We start from the raw sequence: 15,911 nt of genomic DNA on the forward strand, positions 1-15,911 counted from the left end.
ATTTACACCTGGATCAGAATGATGTGACCATAATAGCCTGCAATAACTGTTGTTAGTATCTGTGAATATAAAGTAATTCAGTTTATTGTTATATTGGAGGTTAAATGATACCAATAAAGTGCTGCTCTTGTTCTCACACCTCATGATGGAAGTAGGCTATGATATCACAAATCACAAGACAGCCTGTCTTATACTGTATGACAAGGCCTAAAATTATTCAAATGTATAGCCTATCACACCATATAGGGTAGGCTACCAGATTGCACTGTGACTGCACGTTTATTGATGTTGCTTATTTGTTTACTAATCTGGTTATTGAAAGTAATATTGTTCATCAAAACAACATTGACAGTAAACACTATGGTATAGTTATTGAAGGGAAATATTCTGATCACCTTCATGAGTCACAAATACCAGTAAACTGCCAATGAGGGCAACCTGTAGTAGTACAATTAGGAAAGTGTGGGAGTTAAAAGGCTGAACGGAAAAGCGTCAACATCTAGGCCCATGTGGGGAGAGAAAAAAAATCTATGAACGGGTTAAATTTCAGTCATACGAAGCTTTGAGAAGTAGAAAATATGTGAAAATTCCTCCGCCGCGGCGACAGAGAAAAATAAAAGTCGAAAAGTGGAATTCTAAAACAGTTCCACAAGTACAAACACAAAAATATCTCAGTAATCAATTTGTAATGCGATGTTGGTTTGGTGAGTGTCAAAGTGTACTTTCAAATGTGCCGACACTCATATATATATACTGCTCAGATAGATCCTCCTCTGTAACTTCTGCGGATGAATAGATTTTCCTCTGAGTGACTTCAGCGACGAGGTGAGGAGTGAAGAAACGGAATACAGTCTTTTATAGTAAAATAGAAACAAAAACGAAGATTTTAAAGTAAAAACAGACGGGGACGAAACAAGGGGAACGGGGCCTTTATTATTTTAACTCCGTAATAATATTGTTCTTGACGACACATTTAGAAGTTTAGTTCACCTAACTGGAGACAGAGCTCAGCCTCGCGCTGGCGACTCTATGTGGATTTTACAGAAAATATGGGCCAATTACCCGTTTTCTCTTCGGGCAAAGTATTAGTCATCGTCGTCTGCTGTGTTCGTCTTTCTTTGGGTAAGTTACTGAGATAAGTTTTGCTTTTGATACATTTCTATGACCTAAATCGTATGCTCTCGCTAATTACTTAGCATCTGTGCTGGCATGGGGCGAAGCATCTGCACAAGCTTCTGCATAATAACAGGGGCTGATTAGGCGACTTTTGGATCCAAAGTAACACATATAGACGTTAATACTTTGTCACGTGCCTCTTAAGCATCAGTTTAGTAACTTTGTAACAAATAAAGTAGTCAGTAGCAGTTCGCGACAAGGTGAAGAATGGAAAAAAGTTACAGCACAGATGTACTGTTTTATTTGGCAGTTTATTATTTAGAGTACATTGTATACGTCTATCTTAAATCTAGTGTAACCGACAGTACACACACACACTATCAAGTAAGATTTGTGGATGGTGTTTAATTACAAATGATATTTAGTTGCCACAATTTAGTTATTGACACCTATGCTCGATGTCTCGCAGCGCTGCCCAGATGTTAGTTAACCAGCGCGCTCGCCCAATATATTTAGGGTGAAAGGAATTCAAAATGGTTTTGTTGTGTTAGCTACAAATAAATATATATTTTGTAATTTGAGTTTGATGGAGTATAGATTTGACGTTTTTGTTATTTTTTTGTTCGTTTTGGGCGTGTTTTTAATGCTTATTGCTGATTGGCTACTTTTGGCTCATATTTTTTTATGACAACATAACTCATATTGATGATAATCACAATTATCATATTATGATAATTGATAATCACAATTATCATAACTCTAATACAGTACTTTTAATCGTTACACAATGAATAATTGGGCTAATAGCAATGATACCATACTGAAATTGTTACTATTACTATCTGCTCAGCACTATTATTGTTCCTTTGTGATAGTTCGCAAATTCAACAAAGTACTGCTACAGACTCAAAGTCATAGCACAGAAATGGTGGTTAATAATAAAACACATTAATTCCAGCCAGGTAAGGGACATTAACATAAAAGTGATTACATGAGCCATGTTTCTGCCTCGACCTCATGTATGCATGTGACAATCATTTCTCACGTTTGGGACAGAGGCCTGACACAAAAGAACACAAGAAAACGTAAAGCTGCTGCATGCAGGAGAAGAAGTGGGTGGAATGTTCCTGTTGGTGTTTCACATTCCTCCCTCTTTCTCTCTCTCTCTGACCCTCTCATGCTTTCTCTCCCTCTCACACACACTCACTCACTCACCCAGCCACTCTTACAGCATAGAAATTGGCTTTTGCCTCCCTATTGTGTCAGGCAGATGATGTCCCTTGAGGATGAAGCTTCTGACTTTTTTTGTGGCACATGACTTGGTGCTGCCTGCCTGACTCCACTGCATGGGTCCATGGCTGCATGTATTTACTCAGTCCTGACAGCATGCCTGTGCAATGAAAAGCCCAGTGATTGTGCCTGTTACTGCATTGCTTGTTCTGCAGTCTGACCCATGCTGGAGCCTGGTGTGAAATGTGATTTATCTGTGACATGCTGCGCCCTCCACGTGGAACAGAAGCTTCTGTTTATTGACCTGCCTGCATTACTGAACTGCTGAGCACTGGCTCTCCACAATGCCGGTGGAGGGCACAGTGGTCGGAGCATCAGTTAATCCCAGCTCCGTCTGCCTCCAGACAATTTTAATATTGTTCTATGTTTGTTGATTCTTCTTCCTAACCCATTCTCCTCCTCCAGATAGGTTTTTAGTTGAGTAGAGCGGAGGCGATCTGATGGAAAGGGGGGTTTGGTGTGGTTAATGTGAGGTGCTGCTGTGAAGAGTGGGGGTGATTTACACAGGGTTGTGACTGCACTGTTGAGCAGATTAGCAAATGAACAGAGCATTAAGATGTCCTACATTCCTGCCCCAGCAGAGCTCAATAATCCTGGGGCCATGAGGGCAGAGCGCTGGTGCCCATGTCCACGGCGCTACACTACACCCCAGCACTGCAGTGTGAAGGCCACTCTGCCTGCAGAGGATGGCCCTCTGTATACACAGATTTAGATCAGGGGTGATAATTCTTCTTCCTAATTGTAACAGCAAAGTTATCATCAGGACTTTACTGTTGCGATTGGAACGGGGCAATTTGTAACGTCACCTTCCTTCGCTGTATGTGACATACTAGTCCAAGTACAAACCCAGCTTGTTGTTGATGCTGCTGTTTTTGTGGGCCACAGACATAAGTAACCCTCGGGCAAAGTCGTTTAGCTTAGTTTCTGTGCATGCTAAGTCAACTAGGAGTAGTACTGTTGACCAATCACCGACGAAGGGGCGTAGACTTCAGTTACCGAACTTCGACTTGCCTCAATATGTTTTTTTGTGTGCACAAACTGCTGAAAAACAACTGCCAAAGACAAAAATTAACCAAAATATCACACAATTTTGGCATAATATATATATATATATATATATGCGCAAACTGTTTCAATTTGGAAGCATACGGTAAGCTTTAGCCCCAAATATATTAGCCTATGATATTAGTGCACATAAAGACCAGGGAAGTTTCTATATTGATTTTTTTTTTTTAAACGTAAGGTTCTGCAACCCAATATTTATTTATTTATTTATTTATTTAACTTATTTTTTTGTACTTTTAACCTTTTCTTTCCCCAATTTTGTCCAACTTAAAGTTACATTCTTGTCCCATCGCTGAAACTCCCGTAAGGACTCGGGAGGCGAAGGTCAAGAGCCATGTGTCACACTGCTTCTTTGACACACTGCTCGCTTAACCCAGAAGCCAGCTGCACCAATGTGTTGGAGGAAACACCATACAACTGGCAACCGAAGTCAGCTTGCAGGTGCGGGCCCGCCACAAGGAATTGATAGAGCGTGATGGGACAAGGACATCCCGGCCGGCCAAACCCTCCTTAACCCGGACGACGCTGGGCTAATTGTGCGCCGCCTTATGGGTCTCCCGGTCACGGCCAGCTGTGACACAGCCTGGGATTGAACCCGGGTCTGTAGTGATGCCTCAAGCACTGCGATGCAGTATCTTTGACCGCTGTGCCACTCAGGAGACCCCTGCAACACTTTTTAACAATAAAATATAACAACAATAGCTTAATTGTCAACCCAACATGCATGACAATCACTGGATTGGTTGCACATGAGAATATTTAGAATCACAACATGAAAAGATGAAACAACTTATTTCTTGAATACCATCTCAGTAGACTATTTGTGCTTTTTAACAAATCACTGCGAATTATGTTATAAGATGATACTCATTTGTTCTATTTTGTGACGCTGTGGAAAAAAATTGGTGCAACCAAATCATGGGCTGGTGCCACGTACTGAAAAACTTAGTGCCATCAGGGGAAAATGTTAGTCTGGAGCCCTGCCATGGCAACTGTTTGCTTGTCGTCTGTTAGATATGGCTGCACTGTCGGAACTAGAAGAACATGCGTTTCGCTACACTCACAATAACATCTGCTAACCATGTGTATGTGACCAATAAAATTTGATTTGTTTTGCCAACGGATATGGGCTATAGCAATTCCAGGAAACTGGGTTACTTCCTCAGTTGGTGCGAACAACTTCCTGTCCTCTTCAATATGGGACTAGAGCCTGTGCTTGGGGACGCCCATTCTTGTGCACTCTTTGTCAGTCCGTCACTCATTCCCTCTCCGCAATCAGACTCAACTAACAGAGCCTCCCCTCCCCAGGGTTTTGTAGTGGTTTCAGTGACAAAGCAGTGGTGCGTGTTGAGGGAGGAACCAACGTGTGCCAGCCAGCTGTACAGCCAAATGCCAAGGCCCATGACCCTGACTAGACATACTCTTTGTTTGTATGTCCTTGATATGTTCTTAAAATTGATAGAGAACAACAAACATCCACAGAGACCAAACAAGAGAGAGGGAAAGAGAGCGAGCGAGAGATTCACTTCCATTTCTACGAATGTGGGGATTCCATTGTCTAGCCCACACAGTCTTGTCTGACCGCAGTCACACATGCTCCTGCTCACGCCACTACACGTGTGTGTCTGGCCTACTAGCCTGGCCTGAAGGACGATGAGTATGTTTTAGTCATCTCATCTGTGTGTTAAATACCATTTCCCCTTCCTCTTCAACCATCCCCAATTTCCCTGTTTTCCTTAGCCGCCGGGTTCTTATCATGTCTACAATCCCAAGAAAATTCCCCTAAACCAGCTTTCACTGATAGAATAGGAGAGCCTCCATTAGGGAGAAGAAAGAATGTCAGTTGTAGTTACAAATGGCTGGTAAAAGTTATTTGTCAGCGGGGTCTGTGACACGTGGTGGTATTGTTTGTTTGCTTGTTGGGTCTGTGTGTGAGCGGTGGGGCTGAGCTGCGATGGGGGGATCCTCTCCTCCCTCCCACCCCAGCCTCTCCCCCCACCCTCTCCCAGAGCCAGAGCCTGGGCTGGTGGCCTGCTTCAGAATGGAAATTGAGTAATTAGTGTTAGCCTGTCCCAAATCCTGTGAGATCATTACGCCTGGCGTTGTGACAGCGTGCGTGTATGTGGACTGGAGCTCGTCAAACCAGTCAGGGGAAAGAGATTTCTCCTCTGCTTACTCGCTCACTCTCTCACTATCTCCTTCTCACCCTTTCTCTCCCTGTTGCTCTTTTTAGCACTCCTCCTTATACGATTTGGATATCCTTATACTCAGTTGCTCATTGTCTACTGTCTTTATTTACCCCTGTATATTTTGCTTCCTCCTGCTTTCTGTCTATTTCTCTCCTTCGTGTCTAAAAAGTTAAATTGTGTCTGGCTGGAGCAGTTTTTTTTCTGAAGTATTTCCTATTTAATGAGCCAATGTCAGTAGAGAGAGAGTGAAACCCCAGATGCAAACTTCACTGTTCAATCATGTGCATATTTTTGGCACCTCTTTTTAACCACAGTGACCACCAATGAGACGGCATAGGAAAAGTATGTCTGCTTCTAGAGCTTCAAAATACATTTTAGGCCTAAGTACTGTATATATTTTCTTGACATGCATTTTCATGCAAATATCTCATTAATAATCAATGCATAGCCTATTTATGCCAAAAGGCTAAGCTATGTGCATTAACCGCATATCACAAGTTAGCCTTGAATGATATGGAGATGAAAGTGAAGGATCCAGACAGGGAGTGACCTCCGTATGATCTATGATGTCTTACTGTCTCGCAGCATGAGTAATGGGGGGTATTATGTTTGTGGTCAGTCATCATGCAAAGTCACACATGATATCACAGCCTAGCTGTATGCAGCACAGCAGTATATGGTGTGATATGTCAGCTGATATTTACTGGCCTTATGAGATGTGTCTTGCCTCAGGTCTTCCAGGCTCATTCTGTTGCTCTAAATTGTAGTGTGGTTGTGTTTAAAACCATTGTTCCTAAATTTGATTTTAACCAATATCCGCTATGATTGACTGAGTTTATATCTGTGATTCTTGAACCTTGGAGTCTGATTCCAACCAGCACTCGGTTGTTGAAATGACTAGGCTTGTCCTTTACAGTCAAAGTTACTCCAGATGTGTGTGTGTGTGTGTTCATGTACTTCTTCCTTTCAGAGTGGTGCATACAATATGCGACGGTCTTGTCACAGGAAGTAGTGTTAATGCTGAGCACACTTCCTGTGCATTGATGATGTGGCTGTCATGTGAGGATTGGCGTTGCTGTGAAGTCATTTGACCTGCCCTTTCTTCCAGGAAAGAGCGCTGTGTTTTGGGTTTCCCAAACTCGGTGCTGGGGCCCCCCCTGGTTGATTATGACAGTGAACCCCAGGCTAAGATTCAGACTAAGTTAAATCAAACATCAATGGAAAAAAGAGAACATTTATTTTGTTCTTAAAACAGGCTGGATTGAATGGGCCTTAGTTTACCCCCCCGCCCCCACACACACACCATTCTAGGAGCTAATGATTTTCACAAACACATGTTATTTTCCTTCCTGTTATTCATATATATATTGGAAGCCCATTGAACGTTTCTTACCGTAATGCTAACAAAATGTGCACAAACTAATAGCGAAATCACAAAGTCAACTAACAAACTAATTGCAAAGCCGTGCAAATCCAGCTCATAAAGTTGTACAAGCATAGCTAGTAGCTACCGAATGTTATTTTTAGTGAGTGTGGACATTTTACAAGTGAAAGTGAATGAGAAATTGTACAAATGAACAAGTTGTGATGCATGCTTTTCTGAAGGAATAGCAGCATGTGTACATGGAACAGAGGGGAGAAGAACGGAGGAGGGGGAGATAACGCTAGTAGGAATCACAAGAAAAAAATTTTTAGCTTTCCAGGCAACTCATCCAGAGCTCTTTGACTTCTGGCAGAAAGCCATTATAAGATTGCAAACATTTAGTAGTGAATTTTTTTATTTATTTTTATTTCACCTTTTTTAACCAGGTAGGCTAGTTGAGAACAAGTTCTAATTTACAACTGCGACCTGGCCAAGATAAAGCATAGCAGTGTGAACAGATAACAGAGTTACACATGAAGTAAACAAGTCAATAATACAGTAGAAAAAAAGAGTATCTATATTGTGTGCAAAAGGTATGAGGAGGTAGGCGAATAATGACAATTTAGCAGAGTAACACTGGAGTGATAAATGATCAGACGGTCATGTGCAGGTAGAGATACTGGTGTGCAAAAGATCAGAGAAGTAAATAAATAAAAACAGTATGGGGATGAGGTATGTGAATTGGGTGGGCTATTTACCGATGGGGATGAGGTAGGTGAGTTGGGTGGGCTATTTACCGATGGACTATGTACAGCTGCAGCGATCGGTTAGCTGCTCAGATAGCAGATGTTTAAAGTTGGTGAGGGAGATAAAAGTCTCCAACTTCAGCAATATTTGCAATTCGTTCCAGTCACAGGCAGCAGAGAACTGGAAGGAAAGGCGGCCAAATGAGGTGTTGGCTTTAGGGATGATCAGTGAGATACACCTGCTGGAGCGCGTGCTACGGGTGGGTCTGGCAACGAATATGTAGCGAGGGCCAGCCAACTAGAGCATACAGGTCGCAGTGGTGGGTGGTATAAGGTGCTTTAGTAACAAAACTGATGGCACTGTGATAAACTGCATCGAGTTTGCTGAGTAGAGTAATGGAAGCTATTTTGTAGATGACATCGCCGAAGTCGAGGATCGGTAGGATAGTCAGATTTACTAGGGTAAGTTTGGCAGCGTGAGTGAAGGAGGCTTTGTTGCGAATAGGAAGCCGATTCTAGATTTGATTTTAGATTGGAGATGTTTGATATGAGTCTGGAAGGAGAGTTTACAGTCTAGCCAGACACCTGGGTACCTATAGATGTCCACATATTCTAGGTTGGAACCATCCAGGGTGGTGATGCTAGTTGGTCGTGCGGGTGCAGGCAGCGAATGGTTGAAAAGCATGCATTTGGTTTTTACTGGTGTTTAAGAGCAGTTGGAGGCAGCGGAAGGAGTGTTGTATGGCATTGAAGCTCGTTTGGAGGTTAGATAGCACAGTGTCCAAGGACGGGCCAGAAGTATACAGAATGGTATTGTCTGCGTAGAGGTGGATCAGGGAATCGCCCGCAGAAAGTCCAACATTGTTATATACAGAGAAAAGAGTCGGCCCAAGAATTGAACCCTGTGGCACCCCCATAGAGATTGCCAGAGGACCAGACAACATGCCCTCCGATTTGACACACTGAACTCTGTCTGCAAAGTAGTTGTTGAACCAGGCGAGGCAGTCATTAGAAAAACCGAGGCTACTGAGTCTGCCGATAAGAATATGATGATTAACAGAGAAAAAAAGCCTTGGCCAGGTCGATGAAGACTGCTGCACAGTACTGTCTTTTATCGATGGCGGTTATGATATCGTTTAGTACCTTGAGCGTGGCTGAGGTGCACCCGTGACCGGCTCGGAAACCAGATTGCACAGCGGGAAAAGGTACGGTGGGATTCGCGATGGTCAGTGATCTGTTTGTTGACTAGGTTTTCGAAGACCTTAGATAGCAGGATGGATATAGGTCTGTAGCAGTTTGGGTCCAGGGTGTCTCCCCCTTTGAAGAGCGGGATGACCGCGGCAGCTTTCCAATCCTTGGGGATCTCAGACGATACGAAAGATCGGATGAACAGGCTGGTAATAGGGGTTGCGACAATGGCGTCGGATAGTTTCTGAAATAGAGGGTCCAGATTGTCAAACCCAGCTGATTTGTATGGGTCCAGGTTTTGCAGCTCTTTCAGAACATCTGCTAACTGGATTTGGGTAAAGGAGAAGCTGGGGAGGTAGCTGCGGGGAGGGGGGGGAGCTGTTGGCCGAGGTTCCTGTTAGAGCTACAGGAAAAAAGCTGAAAAAGCTGGCCTTTGCTTTCCTGACTGACTGCGTGTATTGGGTCCTGACTTCCCTGAACAGTTGCATATCGCGGGGACTATTTGATGCTATTGCAGTCCGCCACAGGATGTTTCTGTGCTGGTCGAGGGCAGTCAGGTCTGGAGTGAACCAAGGGCTATATCTGTTCTTAGTTCTGCATTTTTTTGAACGGAGCATGCTTATCTAAGATGGTGACGAAGTTACTTTTAAAGAATGACCAGGCATCCTCAACTGACGGGATGAGGTCAATATCCTTCCAGGATACCCGGGCCAGGTCGATTAGAAAGGCCTGCTCGCAGAAGTGTTTTAGGGAGCGATTGACAGTGATGAGGGGTGGTCGTTTGACCGCGGACCCGTAGCGGATACAGGCAATGAGGCAGTTATCGCTGAGATCCTGATTGAAGACAGAGGAGGTGTATTTGGAGGGCCAGTTGGTCAGGATAATGTCTATGAGGGTGACCATGTTTACAGATTTAGGGTTTTACCTGGTACGTTCATTTATGATTTGTGTGAGATTGAGGGCATCTAGCTTAGATTGTACGACTGCCGGGGTGTTAAGCATATCCCAGTTTAGGTCACCTAACAGAACAAACTCTGAAGCTAGATGGGGGGCGATCAATTCACAAATGGTGTCCAGGGCACAGCTGGGAGCTGAGGGGGGTCGGTAGCAGGCGGCAATAGTGAGAGACTTATTTCTGGAAAGATTCATTTTTAAAATTAGAAGTTCGAACTGTTTGGGTATGGACCTGGAAAGTATGACATTACTTTGCAGGCTATCTCTGCAGTAGACTGCAACTCCTCCCCCTTTGGCAATTCTATCTTGATGGAAAATGTTATAGTTGGGTATGGAAGTCTCAGAATTTTTGGTGGCCTTCCTAAGCCAGGATTCAGACACGGCAAGGACATCAGGGTTGGCAGAGTGTGCTAAAGCAGTGAGTAAAACAAACTTAGGGAGGAGGCTTCTGATGTTGACATGCATGAAACCAAGGCTTTTTCGATCACAGAAGTCAACAAATGAAGGTGCCTGGGGACATACAGGGCCTGTGTTTACCTCCAAATCACCCGAAATCACCCGTGGAACAGAGGAGGAGTAGGATGAGGGTGCGGCTAAAGGCTATCAAAACTGGTTGCCTAGAGCGTTGAGGACAAAGAATAAAAGGGGCAGATTTCTGGGCATGGTATAATATATTCAGGGCATAATGCGCAGACAGGGGTATGGTGGGGTGCGGGTAGAGCGGAGGTAAGCCCAGGCACTGGGTGATGATAAGAGAGGTTGTATCTCTGGACATGCTGGTTATAATGGGTGAGGTCACCGCATGTGTGGGAGGTGGGACAAAGGAGGTTTCAGAGGTATGAAGAGTGGAACTAGGGGCTCCATTGTAAACTAAAACAATGATAACTAACCTGAACAACAGTATACAAGGCATATTGACATTTGAGACATACAGCCAGGCATAAAGTAATCGCAGGTGTTGATTGGGAGAGGTTGCTAAAACAACAGGTGAGACAACAACAGTTAATCAGCTAACACAACAACAGCAGGTAAAATGGCGATGACTAGGTAGAGTGGGTCAGATTAACTACACACAGAGCCTGAGTTTGTGGCTGGGGCCGACAGATTAAATAAACAGAATGGAGTACCGTGATTAATGGACAGTCCAGCAGGCATCAGCTATGTAGCCAAGTGATCATAGTGTCCAGGGGGCAGCAGTAGATGGAACAGGGAAGCCACCACTACGCTATCACGCGGGCGACACAGTGTTTAAAGTTAGTAGCCCGGGGCTAGTAGGAGCGTCTGCTCAGACGGAGGACGGTTGAAGGCACAGCGGATGGAGTATTCGTCGGCAGACCAGTCGTGGTGGTGCGGCGGAGGGCCGTGTCGACAGATAATCCAAGCCAGATGGCGAAAGTTTGCTAGCCGGAAGATGCGCCTGGCTCACGGCTAACTGGTGCTAGCTTCGTGGCAGTGGCGTTAGCCACAATAGCCAATCGGTAGCAGCGGTGATCCGGTGCCAAGGTCCAGAGTTTACAATAAGGATCCGGTGGAGTATGTGACGGGTGAAATGAAGTACACAATCTGCTTTATCTCCTAATGTTCTCCACAAATTACTGCAGGTATTCATTAATAAAGTAGATACAAAAACTTAAAATAAATAGTTTTGACGGTATTAATAAAAACATCCCTGTGGCTTTTTTTATACGATATACCGCCCAAGCCTAACTACCACCTGGTATGCATCAGGAGCACTTGAGTGCCGTCTCTGGTTGCATCCTCCCCACACAATAGAGGAAGTGTTTATTTTTTGAATCATATTTTTCTTAACCTTTATTTTGACAGGGAAGTCACGCTGAGCCTGAGTGCCTGACTAGCAGCCCCCCCCCCCCCCGGGTGCACGTATATATTGTTTTTTGCCCTAGTACTACACAGCTGATTCAAATCATCAAAGCTTGATGAAGAGTTGGTTTGAATCAGCTGTGTAGTGCTAGGGAAAAGACCAAAAGGTGCAACCGGAGGGGCAGCACTGAGTTTGGGAAACCCTGACGTAGATGAGCATTGTGGTCTCTATCAAGGCTCACTGATGTCTCTGTCTGCTGCATGTTCACTGGCTGGCCAATGTGGCTCTTGTAGTTTCCTATATTAATATGATCACCTGGGGTTGGGTGGCAGGAGTGGTAAGATGTGCTTGGCATAAGACTGAAAATATATTAGGATTTTTTTTAAATGCATGTTTTCAAGAGGATTCTGAATAAACAGATTGATCAAGGCCTATTGGAAATAATCACTAAAGTCATCAGGTTGTGTGTTCTTGACTGATGTGTTGTATTCCTGTCTGTTGCAGCTCTCCAGTGTCTGGATGCTGTTAAGCCGTGTGTCAACAATGCTACATGTGCCACCTTCACCAACGGGACAGGATACTGCAGGTAAGACTGGCTTGGCCGAGGAGAAACCCCTCATATGGTTGTTGGGTCCAGTGCCAACCCAAGGATCACTGAGTAATAACAATACTGGCAGCCCCACCAAAGAATACTTCCACCTCCAAGCTGTTTTTTTGTAGACATTGCGGGGGATCTCCCAAGTCGTACATTTTCAAAGGGGTCTTAATCAAGGGGTCTTAATCAAATGAATCAAGACTCTTCCACTGTATTCAATGGCAATGGTTCACTGTCTAAATCCAGATTGGGTATAGCTTTTTAATGTTCTGTAAATGTCTGCCGTTATTTCGGTTTGTCATGATATATGCCTAGTGCTTTTGACAGTGCTTGTAATTATACTTAGCATAGAAAGAACGGACACTCCCAATCTATACATCAATTATAGAAACACACAGCTGGGTCATGAACCTATCACGTTGCATGTAATGGGGTGTGAGTCACACTCTGTTTCTGTTCCCAGACCTGTGGAATCTGAAAAGTTTGCTGCTTCCGAAATAAATAGAAAACATCTAGGCTATAGTCAATGTTTTCAATTCAACTATAAAGCAAATATGTTTCCCTACAGGTGTATGGAGTCCATTATTAGGGCCCTATAAAGTCTGCTTTATTTTTTTCCAAATTCTGTTGTATCCATTTTTGTTTTTCCAGGTTTCATTTTTTTTTGGGGGGGGGGGGTTCGCTCTCAAAATCACACCCTTTGGATGTTTTAAGTGCTTAAACTCCAACAGGAGACCGCTTTTGGGGTCTGGGAAAAATCTAATAAATGTAGATGCTCTTTAATTCAACTGAGCACCAGCAAGAGACTTGTTTGGTTAGCCGTGTTTCTGTACCACACATGTAATTGCAGAGTTTGCTAAATAAATCGGCACTGGATAATCACATTTTATTGGCTACATGGACCGAATACAGCAGTTGTAGACTTTACCGTGAAATGCTTACTTACCAGCTCATCCACAACAACACAGAGTTAAAAAGTAAGACAAATATTTGCTAAATAAAATCATAGTAACAAAATAAGTAATCAATGCACAGGCATTCCTGTGCGTTGCCTCTTCAGAAAGTTGAAGGAAATACGAATCACTGAATCATTTTTGAATGTCTTGGGCAAATGTAATACATGTTGTAGTAAGTTGAATACATTATTTGATTTCATACTAAGCTGAATACATTTTTGAATGTTTTTGAATTCCGTTTTAATGTCTAGATTCCGTGATTCCGTCTGCGTTCTCCGCTTTATGTATTTTATAGGATCCTACATTGTGTGTGCCTCTGGTGTAGAACAAGACACTGACCTAAGCTAGGCCTAGCTTTCACAGTCAGTGGTTGTAATGAGAGCGAGTAGGAGGACAAGTGAGCCCAAGACAAAGAACACTGAACAGACCGCTTGAGTCACACACTGGTTTTAACAGTGACTTGTGTAACTGGCTGACTGCCCCAGAAGGACGTTTCAACATTTGAGTTTGTCCCTCGTCTCTATTATCTATTTGAATTAATTTAGTCCTTTGTCCCATATCGGGCAGAGGGTTGCTCCTCTTGAAGAGAGGAGTCTTTCTCTCTCCCTCCTGCCCGCCCGCTGGCTGACCTTAAAAGAGTCATTGTGTGAAAATCCCATTGTGTTTATTAGACTTCCAACATATTAAGGCAAGCAGTGAAAAAACAGTGCCTGGTCCATCCCTCTCAAGACATGTGCAATTATGGACTGTGCAGCAACCCAGGGGTCAGAGTTAATTGTAAAGACTACTGTTGTGTTGATATTCTGTCTTTAGGACAATGCTGAACACTGCCGGGGGACAAGGGAGGCAGGCTGAAATGTGCTCCAAAACAGATTGATGTCTGCCTGTTGGCTTTTGTGCAAAGGGAACAGGAGGATACAGAGAAGGAATTAGGGGAACATTCAGCTGATGCTTAGTAATGCTTTTTTTGTGGAGGTGACACCCAAGCACTCATTTCTGTCTGTCTTTTTGCTTACTTTGAACCTAATGAGAGAATTATGAGTCTGGGAGGGAGAGGCTGGCTGGCAGAGCAGGGTGTGTTTAAGCTGTTGAACCGGTGGGACTACAAGCCTTCAGCCAGGGTGTGAGAACGAGGCGTGTGTCACCACTGTGTGTTTGTGTGTCACTGTCTGTTGAGCCTGGGCTTTCGTTAGTGCCCAAGTGTACTGGTAAGTCACAGCAAAGTGTGTTGATCTTTATTTATTATTTGACATATTTGATGTGATAAACCCACAGAGGGCCAGGGAGACACGTGTGATAATCTGAAGGACACAAAAGGGCCACTTGATGTCTTGAGAGAAATTACATCAAATCCTTGAGTTATCAAAATTCTAGTAGTTTACTGGTAAACTTAAAAGGTTTCCAATAAAACATTTATCTATCTATCTATCTCTCTCTTGCTCTCTCTCTCTCGCTCAGGATAGATTTAGAGTTGGGCCTAGTACCTCATCACAGCAACCCTAGGGCAAGAGTAATGACATCCAAACCTTTTTTTCCCCTGAACAAGATCCCTTTGTCTACTGCAGTGCCATGGTGCAAACTGATTAATTTTCTCTCTCTTGACTGAACAGAGAAGGGGAGAGAGAGTTTGGTGTGTAGTAGTTGGTTTGATCTGACAGAGAGAATTTAGCTTGGGGCAGAGAGAGGAAAAAAGAGGGAGTAAAGAAAGGAGGATGCCTCTTTAGCAGTAATTTGAGGAGAGTATCTCAGAGGTGACTTGTCACTGATGAGAGGTGTGGGAGGGGAGGAGAAAGGAGAGGGACAGAAATGACCTGTCACTGCTCCTTCCGCATCACTCTATCAATCATCCCTCATTCCGCCGAGCTAAATGCCTCTGGACACATCTCACCTGGCGTCTTAATCCTTCGCTCTCTCTCTTGCTCTCTCTCCCTCACTTTATCCCCCTTTTCATTATTTCCACCATCTCTTTCTCTTCATTTAAACCCTCCACCCTACTTTTAGTCTCTCAGACCCTCAAATCCTCTGTTACCCCTTGCCTTTGCCCCACTGACTTAACCTCACCCCCTTTCTACTCATGTCTATATGTCAGTTCTCTTTCATCATGAGCTTGCCCTACAGAGAGCCATAATGTGATTTCCTATCCCCATTGAGCCTCCCATAGCCTCAGGTGAAACAGGAGAGAACCAGAAACTCCAGCACAAGGGAGGAGGGAAAGCTGAGTGGAGAAGCACTGCGTTAGCTTAATCTCTCCCTCACTCCTTTCACTGTAACCACTCCGTCTCCTCTACTCCAGCAGACCAGCACACACAACCACAGTAGCTCATAACACACACTGAGTGGCCAGGCAAACCCATGACCAAAACCTGAGTTAACAAAACCCTGTGATTTTGAAGAAACAAACCCAGGGTGTTGATTTTCCACCCAGTCCACTTGCCCACCACAGCTCAATGAGATGTACTGACAGAATGAAACCACACAGATAAGAGACTAAAGACAGGCCCAGGGGCACCTTGAGACAAGATAGTGGCTGGCCTGGCCCTGGGACAGTGGGGCAGGGAAAGAGCTGAAGTGTGGCTGGAACAGAGGGCTAAGAAAGGGGTCTGCCGTTGGGGGTGTTGGTGGATGTT

The 15,911-nt window shown here is 44.0% G+C and overlaps 1 protein-coding gene across 3 annotated transcripts in view; it reads left to right on the forward strand.

Annotated features, from left to right (window-relative positions):
- Nucleotides 1-581: 581 nt before the first annotated feature.
- The window catches only part of LOC110521493 (neurogenic locus notch homolog protein 2), a 56,377-nt gene continuing 41,047 nt past the window's right edge, over nucleotides 582-15,911 (forward strand). For all 3 annotated transcript variants that reach the window (XM_021599078.2, XM_021599079.2, XM_021599080.2), the window contains exons 1-2: nucleotides 582-1,122; nucleotides 12,238-12,319. In XM_021599078.2, coding sequence (XP_021454753.2) covers nucleotides 1,050-1,122; nucleotides 12,238-12,319 — 155 coding nt within the window. In that variant the 5' untranslated portion in view covers nucleotides 582-1,049. The remainder of the gene's footprint in view (nucleotides 1,123-12,237; nucleotides 12,320-15,911) is intronic.

The sequence above is a fragment of the Oncorhynchus mykiss genome, chromosome 30 (assembly GCF_013265735.2).
Source record: "Oncorhynchus mykiss isolate Arlee chromosome 30, USDA_OmykA_1.1, whole genome shotgun sequence".
NCBI classification, from domain to species: domain Eukaryota; kingdom Metazoa; phylum Chordata; class Actinopteri; order Salmoniformes; family Salmonidae; genus Oncorhynchus; species Oncorhynchus mykiss.